Source organism: Bubalus bubalis, chromosome 4 (genome assembly GCF_019923935.1).
Source record: "Bubalus bubalis isolate 160015118507 breed Murrah chromosome 4, NDDB_SH_1, whole genome shotgun sequence".
In the NCBI taxonomy this organism is placed as follows: domain Eukaryota; kingdom Metazoa; phylum Chordata; class Mammalia; order Artiodactyla; family Bovidae; genus Bubalus; species Bubalus bubalis.
The window spans coordinates 6,466,616-6,492,268 of NC_059160.1; the positions used below are offsets into that span (position 1 = coordinate 6,466,616).

Sequence of the window (25,653 nt, forward strand, 5' to 3'; positions counted from 1 at the left end):
TGGAGGCCGGCCTCCCGCCCCCCGCGCGCCGCCACTGGACCGGGCTCGGCGCGCTCCTCCTCCCGGCTGACGCGGCCGCGGGCGGGCCCGGAGCGCGGCGGTGTCGGCGGCGGAGCGAGCGCAGCGCGGCGCCAACATGGGGGCCCAGCTGAGCACGGTAGGCGGGGAGCGGGGCGCCGGCCGCCGCGGGCCGGGGGGCATCGCTGCGGACCGGAGCCGCGGGCGCCGGGCCTCCATCTCGGGCAGCGCCGACTGCGGCCGGCCTCGGGGTCGGGGCGGGGGGCCCGGCTCGGACGTGGGACGCAGGACCCCACCCGGCCCCGCCCTGCCCGCCGCGCCCCGGCCGTCCCCTGGCGGCCGTGACTCAGGCCCCGGGCTCCTGCCCTCCGGCCCGGCCCTCCCGGCCGAGGGGCGTCGCCCGGAGCCGGGGTTGAGGTGGCCGAGCCTTCCGGGGGAGCCCCGCCCCTCTGCCCGGCCCAGGCGTGCGGGTGTGCGCGCCAGGGATGGGCGAGTGCAGAGTGGGGGCGGTGAAGGAGACTGGGGACCCCGCGTGTGAGTTCATGAGTGTGAACACGTGTGAAGTGTGAACGGTCGCTTCTGTGCGAGTGTGAGATGTGTGTGTGACCGGGGTGTGGGTGTGACGTGTGTGCATGTGCAACCGTGTGTTTAGGGGTGTGTTTAGGTTTTAGGGACGGTGAGTGAGTGTGCAGCTGTGCGGGAGTGTGAACATGTGCGTACCTGCGAGTGTGTGCGTGTGGAGTGGGTGTGTGTGTGTGCACACGTGCAGTGTTGCTGGATCACGGAGTGTTTTTTTTTAACCACCCACCACCCCTGAGCCCTGTTCTGGGCTGCATGCTGGGCTCTAGTTTCTTTTAACCCATGAAACTGGCGAGGCCCCATTTTACAGATGAAGAAAATGCCGCAGGGGCCTTGGCCACCCGCCCGGCTGGCCGAGTCTGAACTCCCAGGGCCGCAAAGTCCACTGTCACGCTGTCATGTTGGCCGGGCCCAGGGCTGCCTCCTTTGGGATTCCTCAGAAGCTGCAGTGGGGGTGGGTGGCCTGTGTTACCCCTCCAGGCTGTGGCCAGGTCTGCCTCCCACACTCTGGTCCCTGGGGCTGGCTGGGGTTCTCTGGGAGCAGGAGGCCCAGAGCCTCTTGCCTGGCCTCCTCCCCCACCTCCGCCCTCTGGCTCTTTGTGGCTCCCCCTTGGGTATAAGGCAGAAAGCCTCCTGGCCTGGCCAGTTTGCTCTGGGTGAGTGGCCCAGCCTGGGACTCAGGGCCATTCAGACCAAGGGGCAGCTTTACTCAGGGCAAGCCTGGGGGCATCGCCCCAGCTCAGTGGAACGTCCTGACTGTGTTCCCAGAAATTGTCTTCCTTCCTTACCGCTCAGCCTTCTACCCCCCAGGCCAGACACCCCCCACCCCTTGCTGTTTTCCCACAGGGCTTCTCACCTTCTAGCCATCCACGTTGCCTGGATTTGTCTCTGCGTCCCTTCGATGAGCTTCCCTGGTGGCTCAGACAGTAAAGAATCCACCTGCAATGCAGGAGACCTGGGTTCCATCCCTGGGTCAGGAAGATCCTCTGGAGGAGGGAATGGCAACCCACTCCAATATTCTGGCCTGGAGAATCCCATGGACAGAGGAGCCTGGTGGGCTGCAGTCCATGGGGTCGCACAGAGTCAGACACGACTGAGTGACTAAGCACGCACCCTGGGATGTGGCTGCTCAGTATTTTTGCTGAGTAGCCAAGGACCCCCTGTAGCCCCTCCGTGAGGGACAGAGCCCCCTGAGCGTCAGGAGATCTGTCCCAACTCCTGAGCCTCCTCTGTCCAAGGGGTGGTGGGATGGTCCCTTCCTCGTGGGCCCTGCTGGGGTCCCCGCTTGGCCCAGAATACCCGGAGCAGACCCCAGCCCTGCCTCCGGGTACAGAGGCTCCACGCAGTCTGCCGGAGGCCCGCTTGGGCTTGGGGCGCCAGACTTTTTATCTGGGACGTGCAGGCCCTGCAAGAGGCCTCCTCCCACTCACGGAAGAGGGGTTAGCTCTGGACTCTGCCAGCCACCGGGGGGTACACGCTGAGGGGTTTAGCCGGCCGGCCCCAACCCTGATTCCCCTGCCCCCAGCACAGATGTGAGCGCTCAGTGGATCCGGACAGGCCACCACCACAGGTAGACTCCAAGGCTTTCTCCTGACCCCGGCAGCCCTGTGCCAAGTCTGTGGTCCCAACCCCCCTGCCCCTGGGCAGCAGGGCTGGGTCTCCCTTGCGGAGGATTGGCTCTGCACCTGCCCCTCCTCCTGGGTTCCCTTCACTCCAAGCCCCGGGCCAGGAGCCCTTCGCTGCAGGACTTCCTCTGCTCCCTCCCACTTCCTGAGAAGGGGGCTATGAGGGAGGTGGACGCTCAGATCCCAGCAGGATAGCTGGCAGGCAGGCGGCAGGCAGGTAAGCCTCAGCACAGGGGGCTTGCACCTGGGGAGGAACACGCCTGCCAGGTGGAGGTCCTGGCAGGTCCCTTGCCCGCTGAGACCTGACCTGGGTAGAGAGGATGGCAGAGTCCCAGGGTCGGGGGAGGGGGGGGAATTCCAGGGGGTGAGCAGCTGGCAGGGTGCCACATGAGGTGGCAGGGCTACCCCGCCTCTCTGCTCTGTTGGGCAGACTGGGGGCTCCCTGGAGACACCCCGGTGCCCTGTTTTCCTCTCCCTGTCCTATGTTATCAGAGGCGGGGAAAGGCAGGTGGGTTCCGTGGGGGGCAGAGTGTAACCTTTGAGGCACCAGGTCAAGGCCTGGGAGGCAGCTGTCTCCTAGCCCCTGGGGTGGCCGGGGGGAGGTGGTGTGTGTGTATGCGTGCGCGCACGTGTGTGTGCAGTGCACTGAGGAGCTGGGGTGGGGCCTTAGCCTCGTCCGTCCTGTTTACTCTGCCCACTGTTTGCAGGGGTGGCAGGGCGTCCCAACCCCTTGTGGGTCTGGTAAAGCCTCCAGTTTCCCAGAGACAAAGCTTTGACCTTTCCACGGCACCCTTTTCTCTGTCAGCTGTGCCCACTGGGGTTTGTGTCCTGAAGGACCGACTGACAGCGAGAGTCTGCCCACAGCTGCCCCTTGGAAAGGAATTTGTGCAAAGTCCACCCCTGCTCTCTTCAGTGGCCACACTGTCCGCGGGGGCAGAGTTGTGGTCGCGGGGCTCAGTGCACAGACCGAACTGGCTGCCAGTCCTCACCCTGCCTCAGAGTCCTCACTGAAGTAGGGTGGCTGTAGTGCCCGCGTGCTGGGCTCGAGGACCTGTGCTCACGCGGAGCAGCCGGGCACAGGGACTGGAGGAAAGGCCGCTAATGTTTACCCATCAGTCCCAGGTCAGCTCCTTCCAGCAGCGGCTCCAGCCCCACCTCTGGGAGGCAGGTGTGTCCGCCAGGAATTCAGGATCCACCCATCTGGCCAATGCCTGATGGAGGGCCGATTCCTGCCCTCCCCCTGGGGGCATCTGGTCTCTTGTCCTGGTCACTGAAACATTCAGATAAAGTAAGAGAAGTCACAGAGACTGTGGGGTAGCCGCTGGTGCTTGTCCCCATGTGAATTAATCCACAGATATTTACCAAGTCTCGGCTCTGACTGCTGGAGATGAGACACCAGGGCCCTTGCCTCCCTGTGTCTGCCATTCTGCATTGTGATCGCGCGTGGGGAGCTGGCCCAGGCGTGTGAGCCCCAGGCTGGCATCCAGGGCATACGGAGCTGGTGCCTGGAATGTGCAAGTTCTGTGCGAGGGCCAAGGTCAGTGTTGAGGGCTCGCCTTCAGAGCTGTTGACGAATGAGCCTTTTTCACGGCTCAGCACCTACCCTGGGTTGGCATTTGGGGTGGGTGAAAGATTGGAGGAGAGAGACAGGGGATCCGGAGCGCAGACTACCCTGGGCCTTGCCAAGCCGATGAGGAAGGCAGTTGGCCCGTCTCCCACGGCTGAGGGTCAGTAAGGAAATGCAGAGGAAGGTGCTTTGCAGACTGCACATCGAACTGCAGGTCAGGGGTGTGTGTGAGTCGCTCAGTCGTGTCTGACTCTTTGTGACCCCATGGACTGTAGCCCGCCAGGCTCCTCTGGTCCATGGAATTCTATAGGCAAGAATACTGGAGTGGGTTGCCATTTCCTTCTCCAGGGATCTTCCCAAACCAGGAATCGAACCCGGGTCCCCTGCATCACTGGCAGATTCTTTACCTGCCAGCCAGGGGTCCTAGTTATCAAACCTGGCTGTGCATGCACTGAAACAGCTGTGCTGGGAGGAAGGAAAACTCCAGGGAGCACAGCTCCACTTGGCTCTTAATGTCATTTAAGTTTATTTCCAGGGCTGCCGACAACAGTGATTTCCTGCAAATGTAACTTGGCTCAATTTTTTTCCTAAACAATGTTCCCGGTGGATATGCCTTCCCTGATAGATGTGGAAGGGGCCTGGAGCAGAGGAATCATCAGAGTGCCCCACCCTCATCCCCGGGGAGTTGGCAGAGGGCAATGGGGGCTCTGGAAGTCTGCTAAGGGCTTGATTAGCCAGGGAGGGGCCTGGCAGGTGAGATTTGAGGTTTGAGCTGGGCTCTTGGAAGCTAAATAGGAAAGGAATGTGCTGGTTGGATGAGGGAAGGGTATGCAGAGGCCTGAAGCAAAAAAGGCTGGTGACAGGATGGTAGGGACCTTGAGCGTAGGCAGTGGGGAGCCACGTGGTGGGTGTTTGGGGGACGGGGGGAGCGGCCCGTTGCTTTGGGCTGCTGGGGCCTGGCTGCGGGAGGTGGGAGATGGGATTTCGGTGGAGCCGGGGATTTGGGCTGTGGGCTCCAGGGCATCTGTCTTGGGAGGCACCTCCAGAAGAACCAGACTACACAGGACTGGGTTTCATGGCCTTGGGCAAGTCACTTAACCTGTCTGAAAAATGGGGACAGCAGTCTCACTCGTCTTGAGTGTGGTCCCTTGAGGACAAACTTTGCTTATCCTTAACTGGATGATAGTCACGGTGCTGCAGCCTGGGATTGAAGTGAGGATTAGCTCAGAGGATTCACCGCCCACTCGTGGAGCAGTGCCAGCTCAGGGCCACGTGTGCTTTTGGGCCATGTGTGCACATGGCCTTTTCCAGCCTTGATGCCCCACGAGCCTTTGGTGGGACCTTCCTGAGGAAGGTGCAGCCTGGAGAGGTGAAGATTCTCTCCTGAAGTCCTGAGCTGGGTCTCAGCCCCGGGTCTCCTGACCCTGGAGTCCTGGGCTGCCAACAGGCCTTTTTTCAATATTTATTTTATTCATTTATTTATTTGGCTGTGTCTGGTCTTAGTTGTGGCACATGGGATCTAGTTCTCCGACCAGGGATTGAACCTGGACCCCCAGCATTGGGAGCGAGGAGTCTTAGCCACTGGACCGCCAGGGACGTCCCCCCCAATGGGCCTTAAATGAAATTCAGGGTGGGAGAAATAGCACATGGTGGTCAGGACATGGTAGGTGGTAGGTAAATGAGCAGGAGACCAGAGACCCTTTGTGAGGCCCTGTGCAGGCCAGGGGTTGGGGGCGGGTGTGTGCTGGGCCAGCTCCCTCGGGCCTTCCCTTTACACCCACTGGCACAGACCAGGGGCCCCGTGGGATGAGGCCTTGGTTGCACGCAGCCTGGAGGCCCCGTCTGCCGGAGAGGCACTAAGCACCATCGATGGTGTTCTGAGCCCCACAAAAGGCCTGTAACCAAAGCTGCGGCTGGGCAACTTGAAGCCGCTGGGCCGGTTTGGGGGGCAGGGCCAGGCCTGGTGTGGAATCCTGGTGCCTGTGTTCTTCCTTCACTTGTGGTGGGGGCCCCATGAGGGTGGTAGAGAAAGCTCCTGTGTGTGTGTGTGCACACACGCACATGTGCCCACACTCCCCAGGTTATAGTCTGTGACCTCAGCCCTCTACCTCGTCTCATGTCCCAGCTCCCCTGGGTGGTAGGCCAATCAGTGGCCCTGACCTTCTTTCCATAGATAAGAACTCCAAGGCTCAGAGAGGCCTCAGGTACTGGCAGGGCTTCCAGGAAGGGAGGGAGCATTGAGACTGGGCCTAGAGAGGGGAGGATCTTCTCAAGAGGTCTGCAGAGGAAGCAGAGAGGCCTCCCTGCAGGCAAGGAACTGGGCTCTGAGCTTCCTGGCGGCCAAGGAAAAGGGGGAACTTGCGCGGAAGAATATGCACGGTTGTCTACCGTGAGAACCAAGCTCAGGGAGGTACCCTAGGGAGGCCGAGTGAACAAGCTGTGAGACCGTTTCCTTGAGAACCAGTGTTTGGGGAGAACTTTGGGTTCTTGACCTCACTGTTTGAACTGCTAGTGTGGACTGCCTTCCTCACTTTTAATTTTGAAATAATTTCAAACTTACAGTAAGTTTGGAAGAGTGCATAAAAGAGCCCTTATATACTCTTCACCAAAATATACCAGATGTTAACATTTGTTGTATTTACCTTATTATTGTGTGTGTGTATTTTAAACCGTTTGAGAGTAGATGACATTAAGTTAATTCTTTGCCTCTAAATACTTGTGTCTGTCTCCCAAGAACAAGGACTTGCTTTTGCATAACTGCAGGATGGTGATCAAATCAGAAACATACAGTGCTATCGTCTAATCCGTGGGCCTTAATGCATGTTCTGCCAGTTGTCTCAGGATTGTCCTTTACAGCTGTGTTCTCTTCCCCCCGGCCCAGAATCAAATTCAGAACTGCCCATTGCATTTTTCCTGCAGTTTTTCTGTCCCTTTAGCCTCTGTACAGTAAGTCTCCTCCATACGAACCTTGCCCCTATTCTTCAGGGGAAGTGGTGGTTTTCCCAGCGACTCAGAACACAGAAACACAGGGGTGTAGAGTACATCCCTTACCCACGAACCTGCAAGTTGCAGACTTTCAAAGATGCGAACGTGTGTTCCATCCGCGTGAGGCGTGAATGAGAGCACACTGTCTTGCTTGCCCTCCGTCTCCTCTACTGGCGGTCCTTCAGCTCCACCATTTCCCACCTCTTCTCCCGTCTCCAGTCCGTGACTCTTCTTGTCTGTTGACTCAGTGCCAGGCCCTGTGTGCCAGCTGTTGTACTGGAATACTGTATTTATCAAGGTCCTCTCCTGTAAGATTTTAAGTGTTGTCTTTATTTTTTGTTTGTGTATCATTTGTGTGAGAAGTATTATAAGCCCAGTACAGTACAGTACAACATAGCCGATTGTGCGAGCTGGGTGCCTGTGTCAGACTTTCGAACAAATTGGACTTCACAAAAGCGTTCTCGGGACGGAACTTGTTCGTCGGTAGGGGACTACCCTGTCTTCATTTCCTCTGACTGCATATAAATTGTCACAAACTAGGTGGCACAAAGCAATCGAAATTCCTTCTCCCACACTCTGGAGGCCCGAAGTCTGAAATCGGGGTACTGGCAGGGCACGCTCTGGAGGCCGAGGAGAGGGTCCTTTCCTCCTTCATGCAGCCCTCTCCCCTGAATCTTCTCTCTCTGAGAAGGACACTTGTCATGGGATTTGGGGCCTACTGGCAGAATCCAAGAGGATATCACGTCCAGATCCTTAGTTTCCTTTTTTTTTCTCCTGGTTAATTTATTTCAGCGGCACTGGGTCTTCGTGCTGTGAGAGCTTTCTCTTGTCGCGGCGAGCGGGGGCTACTCTTCGCTAGGGTACCCGGCTTCTCATGCGGCGGCTTCTCTCGTTGTGGAGACGGGCTTTTGGGGTGTGTGTTTCCATAGTTGCGGTGCGGGGACTCCAGGAGGTGCAGCTTGTGGGCTTTAGGGCACAGGCTCAGTATTTGTGGCGTTTGGGCTTTCCTTACCCTGCGACATGTGGGATCTTAGTTCCCCGACCAGGGATTGAACCCCTGCATCGGCAGGCGGATTCTCATCCACTGTACCACCAGGAAAGTCCTCCTTGGTTTAATTACAGCTGCAAAACCCCTTTTTCCATCCCCACGATCTGGGTGGACAGATCTTTTGGGGGCCACTCTGCAACCCACCAGAGCCTCCTTTAATCTGGAACCCGTTCCTCAGCCTCCGTTTCTCGTGGCCTTGATATTTTTGAAGAGTCGTGCCAGTGGTCCCAAAGGACGGCCCCTCGGTGTTTGCTCATGTTGGAGGTGGGTCCCAAAGAAGGCACGGGGCAGTGCCGGCCCCTCTCGCTCCATGTCAGGCGTTGTCTGGTGAGCCTGGCCCCTTTCCTATGCTGCTCGCTGGTCAGGGTGGGGTCTGCCAGGTTCTCTACTGCAGGGTTGGTCTGAGCGGTCTTGAGGCTGTTCTTGTCTTCTCCTTGGGTCTTGCTTGTGGTCTAGTTTGTGGAAGCTGCCCAGGACGCGACTTCCAGATGGCCCAGGGTAACCGCTGCACCCACGTACATGCCCAGTGAGGTCACAGGCCTGCTGGGGGACAGCCTGGGTTAGCCGCTTTCCATGGCTGAGTTCCGTCTTGACAACCAGGAAGTGTGTTTTCTGATCCCCATTTCACCGACGGAGAAGCAGGGCAGAGAGGCTCAGTGGTTTTGCTTCCTAGGGACAAACACAGCTAGAAGGAGCAGCAGGCTAGTTGCCTTTCTTTGCAAGGATGTCCTCCCCAGGTAAAACCTAAGCAGTTTTATCTGCCCATGTGATTTGAGTTTTCTCTGTCTTCAAAGTATCCAGACCACCTCTGAGGGTCTTTGTGAGGCTGAGAGCACGGGGCAGGGGTGCAGGGGGCTGGCGAGGAAGAGCCCCTTAGAGCCACATAGCAGGTTGAGCATGATGTTGAGGGCGAGGACTGATGTTATAAGAGCGTGGCTGGGGAGGCAGGTGGACTAAGCCTTGAATTCCAGCCCCCCACCTGCCAGCTGTGTGCCTTTGGGTGAGTTGCTTCGCCTCCCTGAGCTGTTCCCTTGTCTGTAAAGCGGCAGTGACGTCAGCACCTTCTTCAGGGTCGTCGTGAGGTTAACCCCCGTGTGGGGCTCGGCACGGTGCAGAGAGCTTCGGGGGACCTTGCAGATCACCTTTGTCCAGTTCAGTTCAGAGGAGGGGAAAGGACTCGACCAGGGTCACCCAGCCAGCAAGGAGCAGAGCTTCCCAGCGTCCAGCTCAGTGCCCTGGCTGCCCCTCACACCTGAAAGCAGAACCCCAGGGCTCAGGGGTTTGTCTGTAGAGAGCTAGCACTTTACATCACTTAATGCAGGGAGATTGACTCAAGGAGGGAGGAAGGGAGCACAGATACGCAGTACTCAAGGTTAAGCACAGGTACTTGGGAACTTTGTTCTGAGCTTCCTGGCAGCCATAGTGAAAAGGGGCTACATGCTCAGTTACATAGCTTTCTTTGTCCCTGTTCCTCAGGGGAAATGGAGCTTTTCCAGTGACGTAGTAACACCCTGATGGGTTTCATGAGTTTGAGTTTTGTATTAATAGCGTCTCCCAGCTGGCACCAAGATGGAGCCAGGGTGGGGATGGTGATGAAGTGGGAAGAGGATGTTCCTGGCAGAGGAGTGGTCCAGAGGTGTGGACCAACTGGTGTGTTTGGGGGAAGGGCAGGGGGCAGACCCTCCCCGGGGCCAAGCTGACCTCTTGGGTCTGCCCTGTCGTTTCAGTTGGGCCACGTGGTCCTCTCCCCAGTCTGGTTCCTGTACAGCCTGATCATGAAGCTGTTCCAGCGCTCCACCCCGGCCATCACGCTCGAGAATCCAGATGTCAAGTACCCGCTGCGGCTGATTGACAAGGAGGTCAGTGCAGGGCCCGAGGGGTCATGGGGCACGGGTACCTCTCTTTCCTTCTCAGCATCAGAGCATTTCATGGGCATCTACTGTGTACTTAGGGCATGGACCCTCGTGAAGTAGATCCTATTATTTGCCCATTTTACAGATGGGGAAAGTGAGGTGATGTCCATTTCTAAGGTCTTCCCAGGTGGCGCTAGTGGTAAAGAACCTGCCTGCCAATATAGGAGACATAAAAGATGTGGTTCAGTCCTCTGGAGGAGGTCCTGGCATCCAACTCCAGTGTTCTTGCCTGGAGAATCCCATGGACAGAGAAACCTGGCGGGCTGCAGTCCATGGAGTCCCAAAGAGTCGGACATGACTGAAGCGACTTGGCATGCATGCACGCATATCCATTTCTAAGGCTACCAGTAAATTACTGAGGGATTTGAACCCGGGTCTTTGACCACAGAGCAGGTTCTCTGAGCTACACTTACTATCCCACAGAAAATCAGAGTGGGCGGGATGCTGTAAGGACTTTTGGGTCCAGATACCCATTTAACAGATGTGAAAACAGAGGGCAAGAGAGGATTAACTCGGGTCACATTGTGAGTTAGGGGTTGGGTTAGCACTCAGGCCTAGGCCTTGTGGTCATCCGAGGTGCCGCATCCCAGGGCCCCTTCCTTAAAGACAAGGTCTCCTCCCCTCTCCCTCCCTCACTCCCAGGCCCACCCACTCAGAGCCCCTAGAGTCCTGATTCCCTGCATGTTCCCGTGATCTCGACTGTGGCTGGGTCTGCACCTCCGGCAGGCTCACTCCTGCCCTTCCCCTCTGATGCTTTTCCTTTTTCAAACCTCCGATCGTGGTTTTGATTTAAAACCATCCTCTCCCCATCTTTGCCCAGCTGCCTACCCTGTAGGGCCGCCTCCCTCCTCACCATCAAAGCCTCCCCCGTGCTATTTCTGGCCACAGGCAGCTGCCTCAGAAGGGGTGTGGCAGGGAGGAATTGAGTCATGGGGCAGAGAAAGCCAGTCACCTGCTGCAAGCCTGAATCCCAGGCTCTGGTCTGTGCCCCGGGCTCCATGTTAGAGCTGGAGCGCCTGTGACCGTAATTGTACCAGGAGTTCTTCTTAGAAGTCGAAAACAAGAAAGGCCAAAAAAAAAAAAAAGACCACTTCCCAGATGAGACCAGACTTATCCTTTCAATATATCCTGTACAGTTTCTTCCTAGTAAAATGAAATCACAACGTTTTGAATCCTTTTCCTTTCATAAAGTTCTTTTTCCTTGTTTTTTTTACCACGTGGCTCGTGGGATCTTAGTTCCCGGACCAGGGATCGAACCCCAGCTACGGCAGTGAAAGCCCAGAATTCTAACCCCTAGGCCACCAGGGAATGCCCTTGTTACTGTTTTTTAATTCCAGAAGTAATGTATGATTTACATGTGCTCACTGTAAAAATTGTACTTTTATAAAAAAAAGCACATATTTGTACGTGCTCTGTTCTCAAGGTGTGAATGTTCCCCTCCCCCGCACCGTGACCCCTGTGCAAGAGGGTCCCATTCACGGGTCATCATGAGCCTTTCCTGGTGTCACACTGGTTATGTACATGACGTGTGGATGTTCAGATGTGTGTATACTTAGTTTCTCTAATAACCTGACATTTTTACCTGTCTGTACAACATGGACTTCCCTGGTGGCTCAGACAGTAAAGAATCCACCTGCAATGCCTGAGATGCAGGTTTGATCGCTGGCTCGGGAAGATCCCCTGGAGGAGGAAATGGCAACCCACTCCAGTATTCTTGCCTGGAGAATCCCCATGGACAGAGGAGCCTGGCGGGCTACAGTCCAGAGTCAGACACGACTGAGCGACTAACACTTTCACTTTCACACACAGCACAGACACCTTTTCATGTCTAACCCAAAGCCGATTCATTCTGTTTGACAGCTCTTTGGTATTTTGTCACAGGGATGTCCGCAGTGGACCCTCCAGGCCCCTTTGATTGAGCAGGTGGCAAATGTCCGAGCAGTTACCCTCCCCCATTGTAGCCTCCTGGTGGCTTTGCAGGGTCAGCAGGTGGACTTGCTCTTGCTACTTGCTGTGGCACAGGGACGGTCCCGGCTGCCTGCCCTTCCCCTCTCCGAACCGGACTGGACCAGGTGACGGGCAGGGTCGCTCTGAGCCCTGAGAGTCTACTGCTTGGCTTGTCATGGCCAGTGGCTTCCTGGAGACAGCAGCGTGCCAAGCCCTCTCAGACGTTAGCTCGTGACTTTTGCTGTCCTGGGCTAGAGGTTGTCGAACACAGTAATCAGCAGGGTCTTTGCCTCATTTCTGTTCTTCCTCCAAAAATGTCTGGCATGTGGACTTCTGACCTCAAACCCCAGGACTGGTTGATAATCCTGGAATCCACTTGCAGGAGGCCTTGGGCCTCTGTTTGCAGCTGGACTGTGGGGCAGAGAGACCCACTGGCCTCCAACAAGCCCTGCATCCTGAGTGGGGGCTGGGTGCCGTCTTTCCTGAGATCCAGGCCTCCTGCCCCAGCTCGCTCACTCCAGTGATGCTCTGGCCCTTTGGAGGTCTCTTGACCCTCCCTGGGTGGTAGCACTGTCCCTCACTGGACCTTGCCTCCTGTGAGCACGAACACAAGTGCTGGACAGCTAGCTGCCTGTCTTTCCAATGGCCCCTCCACAGCCACCGTCCTGCAGCGCCTGGTGCAGGGGAGACCCCCTCAGGGGCCTTCTGGAGACCAGTCAGGAGGACTGGGTTCACGTCCTAACTCTGACACTGTGGGACGCTTGCCTCCCTGGCCTCTGTTAAGACCAGCCCCCATCCTCGGCCCAGCCTTGGTCCTAAGCCGCCCCTGTCCCGCCCTGGAGGGGAAATGGCCTTTGCCCGTTGACCATGCCCTGGGTGCGCATGGCCATGTCCACCTCCCGGGCAGTGAGGCTGCCATGCCTCCTGCCCTGCGTAGCCCTGCCACAGTCATGCCATCCTGCCTTTTGGGGGCTTTTAGCTTAGTGGCTTCTAGAACCCCTCTCTCAAGTCCCAGCCCCAAGACTCACAGGAGCCTTGTCTCAGCCCTCCCCGCTCTGTGGTCAGCCTCCAGGCTCTTCCTGCCACCCCAGGACAGGACACTTCTCAAGCTATGGCAGAGGTGGTTCCTTCCCTCCTGCCCCTGGAAGCCCTGGAATTTTCTAGGCCATTTGGCAGCCTCCCTTTGGGATCTGGAGCTCGCTTCCTGCCCCAGCCACCTTGCTCTGTGGCCCTGGGTGGGTCACTGCCCTCTCGGCCAATGAGAACAGAACACTTGCAGTGTGTGGCTGACCTCTGTGCCCTCACATACACACGTGTGTGCAGGGCATGTGTCCACCTGTCAGTGTCATCTCTGGTGCTGGGGCAGGGTGGGGGCTCTGGGTCCGGTGGCCCCTCTGCCCTGGGTGTCGTCCAGCAGCTCGGCCTCCTCGCAGGTCATCAGCCATGACACCCGGCGGTTCCGCTTTGCGCTGCCGTCGCCTGAGCACATCCTGGGCCTCCCTGTTGGTGAGTGCAGCCCCGACCCAGCCCACACGGAGCCAGCGCTGGGAAAGGGAGGTGGGGGGCGGGGGGTTTACATTTCAGTGAGAGCAGGGAGGGCTTCAAGGAGGAGGTGTCAGCCATCCCAGGCCTTCGAGGATGCGTGTCACAGTGAGAGGGCAGAATGCTCCAGTGTCCCTGGCAGTGGCCCCAGCACGAGCAAAGGCAGAGAGCTGGGATGTGATGGGAGTCCCTGGGGTGGGGGGCGGTGAAGGGTACAGCAGGTGCTGTCTGTTCAGGCTGTGGTGGGGCGCAGGGAAGTGGGTTGACAAGAGCCAGGGGACGCTGCGGGATGGTCCCAGGCCCAGACTCACCCCTGCCGTCCTGCAGGCCAGCACATCTACCTCTCGGCTCGAATCGATGGAAACCTGGTTATTCGGCCCTACACTCCTGTCTCCAGCGATGACGACAAGGGCTTTGTGGACCTGGTCATCAAGGTGAAGCCTTGGGGCCACAGCTGGGTGGGGTGGGGGTGACCACATCACAGCCCAGGCCTCCACGGGGCCCACGCACCCCAGAATCTGGCCTCTGAAGGCCCTGTGCTCTCTGAGCCTGGTCTCGGAGTGAGGGGCACCCTGTGGTTCTTAGCACAAGCTGAGCATGGGGTCTCAGCAGAGGGCAGGGGGTGGGATTCAGGCTCAATGTCTTCAAACCAGGACAGATGGTCTGCCGGAGAGGAAGCCGGCAGGCCCACCAGCTCATGCAGGGCCTGCCTTCCACTCGCAGATGGGGGAGGCCTGGGGAGCTGGGCGCCTGCTCACCCTTGAGAAGCACCCCACAGGCCCTCTGGGGGTACAGTGTGGGGCTCATGGGTCCTTGTGTGGGCACTGGGGTGAGGGGCTCTCTGGGATCCCCCACCAGTCAGGGGGTGGGTGCACACCATGGGGAAGATAGAGCCATTAGAAGCAACAGACCAGAGAGACACAGACAACCCAGAAAGGATCTTAAAAAACAAGACACTGAGCAGAAGGAGAAGTGATGCCTCTAACCCAGTACATTTTTCTGAAAATTAGAAACACAAGCTTTACAGCAGTGAGTCACTTTCTCTGATTACACACCCAAAAAGTGGGAACCTGCCAGAGCTGGTGGTGGGTGTGGGGTGTCAGACACCTTCCCCAGTCAAGGCCCAAACCACAACCCCCAGTCACAGCCACCCTGGCTCAGCAGGCCCCCGGGGACCTGGCTTACTGTCCCAACGCTGCTGTGCAGGCCCCAGGCCCCCTCACTGGACCCCAGGATGGGGGATGGGGCAGAAACAGACCCCCGCTGGGCCGCAGCTTCAGCCCCGGGGGCTTCAGGGTCCCGGGCTGGGCGCTGGGTCTGTGAGGGCAGGAAGGAGCTGGCCTGGCAGTCCTGGCTCTGGCCTGGGTCCCTTCTTCGCTCAGTGTCACTCAGGCCACACGCCGGGTGCCCAGCCCACCCGGCTTTGGGAGCCTGTCTTTGGCTGGAGAGTGGGCACTGAACAGGTGGGCACACACAGGTCAGTGCTTGTTCTGGGGACGGACGCTGGAGCTGGGGCGGGGTGACTGCGGCTGTGCCCCACCTCGTCCCTCTCAGCAGGCAGCCGTGAGGCGAGTAGGTGGAGATGGAGGGAAAGGACCCTCCCAGTGCAAAGGCCCTGGGGTCAGGAGGAGGCTTGAGGACTTGAGGGCCAAGAAGGGGAGAAGTCAGTGGGGCTGGGCAGAGCCTTGGAGGCCCTGCAGGGAGAAGGGCTTTGTCCAGAAGGAACGGGAAGGTGGTGAGGGTTCATGCATCTCTTCTTGCTGAACTCACCCCAGCCGGATGTGGAGGAGGTGTTGGGACGGGGGGATTCAAGTAGAGGATGAAACGCTCACGAGGACCAGGTCCTTCCTGGCTTGGAGACCTCGTGGCCCACTTGGTTCACCCTAGGTAAAGGTCAGAGCGCTGGCCTGGCACAGAGTGGGCTCTGCCCACTCTCCTCCCCGACCCCAGACACACAGACATGTCGGCTGTCCTGCAGCCACGAGTTCTCCCCTCCGCACCCCAGAGGCTCCAAGCCCTGTGAGGCCCCTGGCCTTGGCACACCCTGCCCTGTCCCCTCTCTGCCCACTCCTGCTTGCCCTTCAAGACCCAGCACAGATGCCCTTCTGTCCTGGAGCTCCTCCTCTGTCTGCCCGTCTCTTTTTCGAGGGTTGTGGCTGCATCCCTTTTTCCCAAAGCTGAAATCCCAAAGGGCACAGAAAAGGAAATTGTTCCAAGAGTGATGTTTTCATGGCAACGCAAAGCAGAAAGAACTGAACAGCCACCAGCAGGGCCCGCACTGGGCTGACAGCCGTGGGAATCTCCTGCCGGGAGGGGTCACGGAGACGGGTCTTGGCAGAACATTGCACTTCAGGCCCTCGGGTCGGCTGCCGTGGACACCAGGCTGGTGCTTTGCCCTCCAAGGGGACGTTACAGGGAAGGCAGGCCCCCGGGCGGGACGGGGCACAGACAGGTAAGTTCTGACAGGTGGGAGGAGCACCGAGTGAGCAGGCCGCACGCAGCCGCAGAAGACCCCGGAGCTCACCCTGGCAGCCTGGGAACGGGGGCTGAGGACGGTGCGTGTGTCTCTCAGGTTTACTTCAAAGACACCCATCCCAAGTTTCCCGCTGGAGGGAAGATGTCCCAGTACCTGGAAAGCATGAAGATTGGCGACACCATTGAGTTCCGGGGCCCCAACGGGCTGCTGGTCTACCAGGGCAAAGGTGACCTGGGCTGGACTCCCCAAGGGCCTGGCGGGTGAGGTGGATGTTGGTACAGGTCCCGCCCCTGCTGCTGCCTGGAAGGGTGACCCTGTAGGGCAGGCCACCTCCTCTCCGGGGCCTCATTTCCCCAGCTGTTAGGGATCAAGGTGGCCGGTGCACGGGTTGTAGATCAGCCTTGGGGGCACATCCAGCCCACAGAGTAGCTCTGTCAGGCTGAAAGCAAACCAGGGGAGGGCTGAGCTGGGGCCCCTGCTTCTCCAGCCTCCTGCTACTCTTGGCATTTGAGCTGGCCCTAGTCCCCCCGCTTCCCATCCCCTTCACCTGACTGGCTGGGGGGGTAAGGTGGTTGCCACACCCAAACCCTTGAGATGGGGCAGGATCTCCAGCCCGTCTGACCCCCAAGCACGGTGTGTTTGAGAACTGGGTCTCACCCTGTCTGCTCTCCCCAGGAAAGTTTGCCATCCGTCCAGACAAGAAGTCCGACCCTGTCATCAAGACGGTGAAATCTGTGGGCATGATCGCAGGAGGAACGGGTATGTGGACCTGGATCCCTGCCTGAGTCCCTGGCGGGCGGAGTTGTTGAGTAGGGGGCAGCGTGTGGGATGCCACACAGGTTACGAGCACCCGGGAGCTGCCTGAGGTCAGGGTTGTCCTGGCACCTCCCCGGGCATCTGCCTGGAGCTGTGTGTATGCAGCAGGCACTTACACAGCGTGTGGGGGTGGCTCATTTTGCAGGCATCACCCCAATGCTGCAGGTGATCCGCGCCATCATGAAGGACCCTGATGACCACACCGTGTGCCACCTGCTCTTTGCCAACCAGGTCAGTGGGCGGTCCTGAGGTCTGTAGGCCCAAGGGTAGGGTGCCGGGCAGGCACTGCTCAGGGGTCTGCAAGGCACTGCGGAGATGCTCACAATGGCTGGAAGGTGCGTTGAGTGTTTTGTGCACAGCAGCCTTGCAGCAGCTGGTGAGGTTGGGCAGAGCTAGAGCGTCTGACCCGAGCAGGGCTGCTTGGTTTGGGGGGTAAGGCCCCTGGAGCACCCCCACACCGAGACTGGCTCCCCTGGCCGCTTCCTCGGCACCTCAGCACTCTCTCTACCGCCCATGGAATTTGGGACCCACCAGGGACATGGGAAGAGCTTGAGGGTACGTCTGCACAGATGAGGTGCAGAGGACGCACCCACACGAGGTCCCTGAGCTGGGGGTGTTGGGCTCAGGTTCGGACCTGGGCTGTCTGGCTCCCGAGCACATGTCCTCCTCCCCACGCCTGCCCCTTGCCTGCCTGCCCTGGCCTGCTGTGTGGCCTTAGACAAGTCATTCTCCCTCTCTGGGCTTCCCTGTCTCCCTGAGGAATGAGCCGATAAAGCCCGGTCATCACGAGGATCTCTCCAGGCTCAGCGTTTCATGACTGAATATGTGGATTTTGTAGTGAGGCCCCTTTGTGGGGAGGCTCAGATGGGACACCCCCTGCCTGCGTGGGGGCACATGCACCAGGCCCCCCGCACCTCTCAGATATGGTTCAGGTCAGCCTGCCCTGGGTCCGTCTGGCCCAGGCTCTGCCCTGTCCATCTGCGAGGACGCTGAGCCCAGAGGGGAAAGGTTGGCCTGAGGTCCCTGGACTCCCACACAGCTGCAGAAAACTGCCCTGAGGTCAACCAGCGTGGCCTTGATCAGGCCCAGGGGTGGGTGGACAGAGCCAGAAACTCCAGGCTGGCCGGTGGGGTGAGCGGGTGGGCTGCACTCGGTTTGGTGGTGCTGGGCAGTCTCCGAGGAGGCCTTCCGTCGCCTGAAACGGCGTCGTTTTGCCCGTCAGTGGGGGCAGTGGCTTCTGTCATCTGTTTCTGCATTTAGTCAGTGTGGTGTCACAAGTCACGTAGCCTCTGAAAGTTCCACTCCACGCTTGCGAGGGAGCGAGAGTGAAAAAAGTGCAAAAAAAAAAAAGTATCATGTGAAAATCGTTCTGACCTCAGCGTCCCGCTGGAGGGTCTCAGGGACCCCAGGGGTCCGCAGGGAACCCCACAGGGGGAACCACGGCTTTGCTCCAGTCGGGCTGTTGCCTCTCCCTCCTTGCCCGTGTGACGTGCGTGCTTGGCTTGGACGGGGGCCGCAGCCGCTTCAATTCCCCATCTCCAGTGTAGGGTAACAGGGGCCCACCTCTCAGGACCGTGTGAGGACTGAGGTGGCCTGGGACAGGAGCGCTTAACATTGCAGATGCATGCGTTCTTCCTGGAGGCACCGGGTGGCCGGGAGTGGAGGCCGGTGGGGACCCAGGGCGAGGAGGGAAGCCCCACTTTCAGAAGGGCGTCAGGGAGACAATAAGCAGCAGGGCAGCCCGGTTCTTGGGCAGGGAGACTGATGTTCTGAAGGCGTCGGTTCTTCAGAAAGTAATACTCAGAAGTCCCAGTAGGATCATTTTTTTCCTTTTATGATATGACAAAATGATGCACTGTGGCCTGGAAGACAAAGTATACATGGGCAGCCAAGAAAATTTTGAAAAAGAAGAGAGACAAGGAAGAATACTAAGAAGTGTCAGTGATGAAAATAGCACGGCTCTGGAGCCACACGTGAGACCTGGGTTTACTGGACTGGCTGTGTTTCTGGGTAACACAGCGGGAAGTCTGGACTGTGCTGGAACATGCTAGATATGTGGCTGTTTACACTGAGGCTAGTTAAGATGAAATAAAATGAAAAGCTCCCTTTCCCAGTCTCACTAGGCACATGTTGGTTCCATAGTCTCCTGTGACCAGTGGTTAGTTTCCCTCTTGGATAACACAGATCTAGAACATTCCCATCATTATAGAAGGCTCGGTTGAACAGCCCTGACCTAGAAGCAGACCTGAGTGTAAATGAGACTCTATATCTGATGCAGGTGACATGTCAAACCTGAGGAGACGAAAAGGAGTGTTGGGTTAGTTGCTGTGCACTTGGGAGAAGTGAAGTAGGTCCCTACCTTACTTATAGAAAAATGAAGTATAGGTTAAGGATATATGTGTGAAAAAGTGAAGCTTTAAAAGTAGAGGGCGAGCCTTTTTAAATACAAGAAGTATTACTGAATGAGTGAACAAAGATGGTCAGGCTAAGCAAGACACTGGAGGAGAGCCCGTCAAAGACTGATGGAGCCATCTGCTTAAAAATGAAAAGCTCCTCTGGGGAAAAAGTTCGCAAAGAGTCGGACACAACTGAGCAACTGAACTGAACTGAACTGATAAATAAGGTAGAAAGATACACAACTGAGGATGAGACACATAATGTATCATCAATAAAAATATCCTTCATATAAAAAGTTTTTACAAACTAGTAAGAAAAAAATATGAGCAGACCAGTGACAAGCTTATTAATAATAAAAGATAAAACACAAGCTTTATTTTCCATCAATCTGATTGGCAAAGCTTAAATGAGCATTACCTAGTCCTGGTAGAGGTGTAGAGGAATGAGTACCCCAGGACTCCCTGCTGGCGTGTGTGTTGGTTGTAACCTACGTGGGGAATAAAGCAGCAGCTTGTATTGAAGGCCCTAACTATGTGGAATTGTCTGCCCTGGACTCCACTTCCTCAAGTTGATCCTAAGGAATTGACAGGGCGCTGAGGGTGGTCAGAGAGGTGTTCACAAAGGAGGATGTTCAGAGGATTTCCATCCCTCTCGTTGCCTGCCTGTCCCAGCGGGGGGCTCAGGAGAGGTCAGTGAGCGGGTGACCTTTGCTGGTTGACAGTGCTCTTTGTCCCTAGTTTCACAACAGTCCTATGAGTCAGTCGTGCCGCTCACTGACCAGAGGAGCCAGATCTGAGTGACCTGCAAACATTCCAGGCAAATCTATGCTTAGGAATGGAAAGAGGGAACATTTCCGGAGTAGATTGCTAACACTCCCTGGGGGTCTAGGAAGGCTTCCTGGAGGAGGTGAAACAAGCTGAACTCTACAGGGTCGCGTGGGGCTGGCTGAGTGAAGTCAGCGGGGTGAAGGTGGGGAGCTGCACGCCAAGCAGAGGGATCAATGTGGGCAAGGTTGCGGGTTGTGTGATGTGGGGAGTCGCATCTATAGTCCCTAAATTATGGACCTGTTGATACAGCCTGAGATGCCAGAACATAAAAAGACTTGGACTTTCCCTGGAAGTTTTGCCAAGCGTGTGGCCCACGGGTGGGCGGGATGACCAGGGTCTCCAAGGGCAGTCCCTGTCGCTGTCCCTCCTGACCACTGGGCCCTGTCCACTCCCCCAGACCGAGAAGGACATCCTGCTGCGGCCCGAGCTGGAGGAACTGAGGAACGAGCACTCTGCGCGCTTTAAGCTCTGGTACACGGTGGACAAAGCCCCTGAAGGTGAGTGTGCCCGGGCGGGTGGGCGCGCTGGCCCATGCGTGCCTGTGCTGCAAGCCCTCTGCCAGGTGGAGCCTTCTGTCCGCGAGGTCTCCCTTGGTCTAGCTCACGGTGGTCCTGTGAGAGGAGGGCAGTGAGGAAAGAGGGATCAGAGAGGGGAGGTAAGTGCCCCACAGCGCACAGCGAGAAAACCCCAGAGCTGGGACTTGAACTCTTGTCTGCCTCTTATGGAGCCCTAGGCCTCCCCCTGCCTGCACTGCTGGACATAGAAGACCGGCGTTCTCCCCCGAGCTGGGGCCAGTGCTGGGGGCGAAGGGTGATCGTTTCCACAGTGCAGTCACCAGCCCTGTGGGGTGGGCTGCACTCATGTACAGTTCCCTTCACTCTGCCTGTCCAGGTGTTTGGGCTCTTTGCCAAGGACTCATAGGAGGCAGGGACTGAAGGCTGCCCCAAAACTCGAAACGAGGCTGTCCTCTGGGAGCTAGACCCCGCTCCAGTCTCCTGCCAGCAAAAGGCCTGGCCGCACTGTTAGTTGGAGAAGGGCATGGCAACCCACTCCAGTATTCTTACCTGGAGAATCCCATGGACAGAGGAGCCTTGCCTGGGCTACAGTCCATGGGGTCGCAAAGAGTCAACAGAGAAAGACACGACTGAAGCGACTTAGCATGCATAGCATGCATGCAGGCACTGTCGCGGACACCGCCCTCTGGTGGTGGCACCTGGCAACGCCGAGACCAAAGTGCCTCCTCCTAGGAATTGTTTTAAGAGGAACCAAGTAACATGGCCCAGGAAGAGATACAGTTAGGTAGTTTTCTGGTATTTTACAGTTACGTTTATTATTACCCTGACCACGATTCGAGAGTAGCTGGAGGACTGCTGTACCATCAGGTATAAACTGGAAAAGGCCGATGTTGAAAAAGAACAGGGTACCAGGCCAGCGTGGCGATTGTGGAGCTAGAGGAGTCAGGGGAGGGGCCCGCTGACCATGTTTCCGCCACAGTCTCTTTCAGTATACACACAAGAGAAATACTTGCCTAAAAAAAAAATCTTGTAAAACAGATGTATCTTATACACCTGTACATTTCATATACTAGCAAATAGGGTTTAATCCCATGAAGTTTTTTACAAAGTACTTGGAGATCCATTAATAAAATGTGATCTACCTGCCTATGTCCTGCCCCATTCCAGGGGGATTTTAGGCAGCTTATAGAGACTTATGGAGTGAGTCAGAGTGAAAGAAAAACAAGGGCAGGCCCATAAAATGGAATCTAGAGTGAGGTTTGTACAGGAGCATGGGCTGTGGTGCACCCTTGCCAGGACTGAGCATGCATATCACTTGAGCTTCCCAGCAGCCAATGTGAAAGGGGGCATGTGGTCAGTTACTAAGCACAGTGCCGGTGAGGTAGAATATACCCCATTGCTCAGCACAGTGGAGGCTTCCTCATCCAGGACCAGCTGAGACCGACTTATCCCCCTCCCTCAGGGGACACCCCCCCGTCCCTCCACCACCCCACCCCCGCCATGGAGTGTACAGGGCATGACACAGGGAGCAGTGTCCATTTAGACAAGATCCCTCGGTGACCTCCGTGTGACCTTGGACTTCCGCAGCTGCGTTGGTGTCAAAGGCTTTAGTGAGGTTCTTCCAAATTGTGAAGGACAGAGAGAAGCCAGGTAATTGAGTGTTTGGAGCCAGAGGGACTCAGGGTGCAGGATCCCTCCCTCAGGCAGGCCTGGTGGAGCCCTGCTCGTCTGATAGATGCAGTGATGCTCTGTCTGCTGCTCATGCTGCCGCGTGGCCCTCAGTTTACTGTTTCACCAGAGCAAAGCCAGAGGGCTGGCCTAGGTAAGCCCCCCACTCACTGGCCGGGGCTCAGAGGCTGGCCTGGGGTCAGGCGCCCACCATGGGATCAGGAGGTGGCTGATGGTGGCTTTTCAGAGGGGAGGGAGTAGGCAGCGGGTGGTAGGCATCAGGCAAGTCCCTCTGTTTGTCCCTCCGGGGTTGAGATCCTGCTGAGCTGCTCGGCACGGGTCATTTGAGGGCCTAGCATGTGCCCTCAGTCCCTAAGCAGTGTTTGTCCCGACTGACCATTGAAGAACTGCGGAGCAAGGTGAGCTTCAGACCAGGTTGCTCCTCACGCATCTGCAAAAGGGAGCCACGTTGTTGGGCAGTACAGGTGAGGGGGCAGGGAGCCATGTGCCAGGACCGGCTGGTCCCCATCCCTGAGCAGCCCCCATCAGCGGGTCAGTCCTGAGGGTCCGTGTGGGACTAGAGTCCTGCCAGCCCCGGGGCGTCAGGTTCTCACCATGGGCACCTGCAGTCACTGGGAGGAATAAAAGGCAGCTCTGGGTCTCAGGTGAAACCTGGAGACACAACTGCGCGTGTGCATGTGCAAGACAGGGAGGCAAGCAGGACTTCGAGGAGGCTGCTGTTTTGAGGATCCTGCATCTGGAACCTCGGCCTGTGTCCTGGCCTTACTGTTTTCTGGCTCATTTCAGTTCAGTTCAGTTGCTCAGTCGTGTCCGACTCTTTGTGACCCCATGGACTGCAGCACGCCAGGCCTCCCTGTCCATCACCAACTCCTGGAGTTTACTCAAACTCATGTCCATTGAATCAGTGATGCCATCCAACCATCTCATCCTCTGTTGTCCCCTTCTCCTCCCGCCTTCAATCTTTCCCAGCATCAGGGTCTTTTCCAGTGAGTCAGTTCTTTGCATCAGGTGGCCAAAGTACTGGAGTTGCAGCTTTAGCATCAGTCCTTCCAAAGAATATTCAGGACTGATTTCCTTTAGGATGGACTGGTTGGATCTGCTTGCAGTCCAAGGGACTCTCAAGAGTTTCCTCCAACACCACATTTCAAAAGCATCTAATGCTTATTTGGGACACATTCCTTTGTTCATTATTTATTGAGCAACTACTCTGTGCTCGGCTGTCTAGGCACTGGGACTACAGCTGTGGACTAGAGATGGCTCCTTGTGGGCCAACGCCCCATGGAGGGAAGAGTCAGGCAGTAGGCACGGGGCTGGTAGGTAGCAAGAAGAGGGGTGGGGGGTAGGCAGCATCACCCTGACCAGCCTGGCACTGAGCACTGGCTGGGGGGCCTCTGGGACCTGGGGTTAATGTCCCAGCCCTGTCCATGCCTCACTGTGTGACCTGAGACAATTCTGGGTCCTCTGGGCCTCAGTTTCCACACCTGTAAAATGAGATCAGTAAGCCCCGCCCTGTCCATTCACGAGGGTCACACAAGAGGCCAGTAGAAGTGAAAGGCTTTGCAAACTGTAAAGTATGGTTAGGGAACCTTGACAGGCTTGCATTTGTGATCCAGGTGAGCCAGGCATGGGGGCAGGGGATCAGGGCCAAGGTCTGCTCCATTCTTCCGTGTTTGTTGAAAGAAAGGAGGAATTCACAGGCACAGCAGCTTCGTCACGGAGGACGGGGCGGTGGGCAGTTGGTGGTCAGTCACACGGCCACCCTCAGGCTCACCTAGTCTCCCGTCCTGCAGCCTGGGACTACAGCCAGGGCTTCGTGAACGAGGAGATGATCCGGGACCACCTGCCACCCCCAGAGGAGGAACCGCTGGTGCTGATGTGTGGACCCCCACCCATGATCCAGTATGCCTGCCTGCCCAACCTGGACCGCGTGGGCCATCCCAAGGAGCGCTGCTTCGCCTTCTGATGGACGGGCCCTGCTGCCCGCTCTCACTGTGCCCTGGCCGCAACCACCCCTCCTGCCGCTGTTCATTAACACCACCCACCCCGCGTCTCCAGCTGCGGCCGGGTTCAGCCTGGCCTGCCCGTGCCTGGGAGGTCACCCCGCTGGGCTGGCCCCTGAGGGGCCCCTTTGGGAGCAGGTGTCTGTCACAGGTGGACTGCTGTTGGCCACCTTTAAGACAGATTCCTGTCTAGGCCTCGCCGGAGATGTTCCTTCCCTCTCCGCTCCCTCCAGCATACACACTACTGGGTGGAGGCTGCCAGCACCATGCTCCCCAACCTCCCCAGAGCATCCCACACCCTGGAAATAAGCAGAAATGTACAGGCAACCCTTAGCTGCAGGCCGCAGGCCCTCACCCCAGCTGCAGACCCTCGCCTGCCGCCCCTGCCTGCTTCAGGGCCACGGCCAGGCTTCCACAGCTGACACTACATGCTAGCTGACACCAGTAAGTCCCCATGGCAGGGGCTGCTGGGGTGAGAGGTTGGCCAAACCACCCAGTGCCCAGCAGGTCCGGTTAGCAGGGAGGTGGGCTTGTCCCTGGGGCTGGTGTGGGAGGAGGGGGCTGGCCGAGGGCCCTTCCGGCTGGCACATGGGCCCTCCCAAAGCTTCAGCAAAAACACCCAAACATTCGGGCAGCTTTGGAAGTTCCAAGCAGTCCACCTCCCATCGACTGCCTTAGCGTCCCAGGCAGCCAGCCCTGATGGCAGAGCTGAGATGGTGTGCGTTTATTCATCCGTCCCAGAGCACCCGTGCTGCCCCTGCCCCAGGTCAGGGAGACTTCGAGCAGAACCCCTTGTCGGAAGAACATTCACAGTGGCCTCGACGTTGCCTTAGACACAGCGTGTTAGCCTCTTGCATATCGGCTTTTTCAGTCATTTATGAGCAAACGTAACATTGAAGTAAAACTTTGCTAGTTTGAACCCTTTTGGAACTCCTGGAGGCTCTGTGACCTACGTTGTTGGGGCAGGAGGGGGAAAGGGGCTGTGCAAGACCTGGCATTTATTTCTGAGGTTTGTTTGTGTTTGTAGTAGAACTTTGGGGAACTCCTTGGCTGTTCTTCCACTCCATGCTTCCACTGCAGGGGGCACAGGTTCTGTTCCTGGTCAGGGAACTAAGATCCCACGGGTTCTGCAGCAGGGCCAAAAAAAAAAAAGAAAATTTGTGGAGAGTAGAGAAAAATATACACAGTAAAAGAAATAGTCACAGAAAAAAATATATATGCAGTAAAAATAAAAACTATACCCAGGAAAATAGTGGACATCCAGAGGCAAACACTTATAATTGAGATAAAACCACACGGTCCACTGTGCGGCCGCTGCTCGCCCTAATGGCAGGTATGCTTTCCCTCTGGTCAGAAACGCGCCATAAGCCTGATGGATCATGGCTTTTTATGTAGCAGATCCCTGCTGTTGGACAGTTAGGCTGTTTCCAGTTTGTGGATTTTGTAAATCACTGGCTATCTTCAGCCTCCTCTCTGGTGGTTTCTTTTAGAATAGATTCCTGGAAAACAGTGTGGACCCTGGCAGTTAAGCATCCCTCACACCCAGTCTTGCACAGATCATCTCCGCCGTGTCAGAAGGTGTGCCCAGTCCTACCTTCAGACAACCCCATATGACCCCAGTCTTTTCCACTGTACGCTCCTCTGGACACCCTGAAAGAAGTAGGAAGAAGTTAGTAGCCCCCCTCTCCCACAGAGAGACTGAGGCTGAG

At 57.2% G+C, this 25,653-nt stretch overlaps 1 protein-coding gene and 1 long non-coding RNA gene across 4 annotated transcripts in view; one reads left to right on the forward strand and one right to left on the reverse strand.

The window, feature by feature from the left end:
* Positions 1-24,863, forward strand: LOC102409002 (NADH-cytochrome b5 reductase 3). 2 transcript variants are annotated; one of them, XM_045165597.1, is made up of 9 exons: positions 1-157; positions 9,550-9,681; positions 13,116-13,188; positions 13,552-13,658; positions 15,797-15,926; positions 16,376-16,459; positions 16,662-16,747; positions 20,138-20,237; positions 23,735-24,863. In XM_045165597.1, exons 1-9 carry the CDS (start codon positions 137-139, stop codon positions 23,905-23,907), a joined length of 906 nt encoding a protein of 301 aa, XP_045021532.1. In that variant the 5' UTR covers positions 1-136; the 3' UTR covers positions 23,908-24,863. The 2 variants fall into 2 exon arrangements, with proteins under 2 accessions (XP_045021532.1, XP_045021533.1); XM_045165598.1 differs by lacking the exon at positions 1-157 and adding an exon at positions 2,331-2,439.
* The window catches only part of LOC123465736, a 3,401-nt gene continuing 2,516 nt past the window's right edge, over positions 24,769-25,653 (reverse strand). For both annotated transcript variants that reach the window (XR_006641026.1, XR_006641025.1), the window contains 3 exons: positions 25,539-25,594; positions 25,186-25,443; positions 24,769-25,071 (listed from right to left, as the gene is read on the reverse strand). This is a non-coding gene — a long non-coding RNA (uncharacterized LOC123465736). The remainder of the gene's footprint in view (positions 25,072-25,185; positions 25,444-25,538; positions 25,595-25,653) is intronic.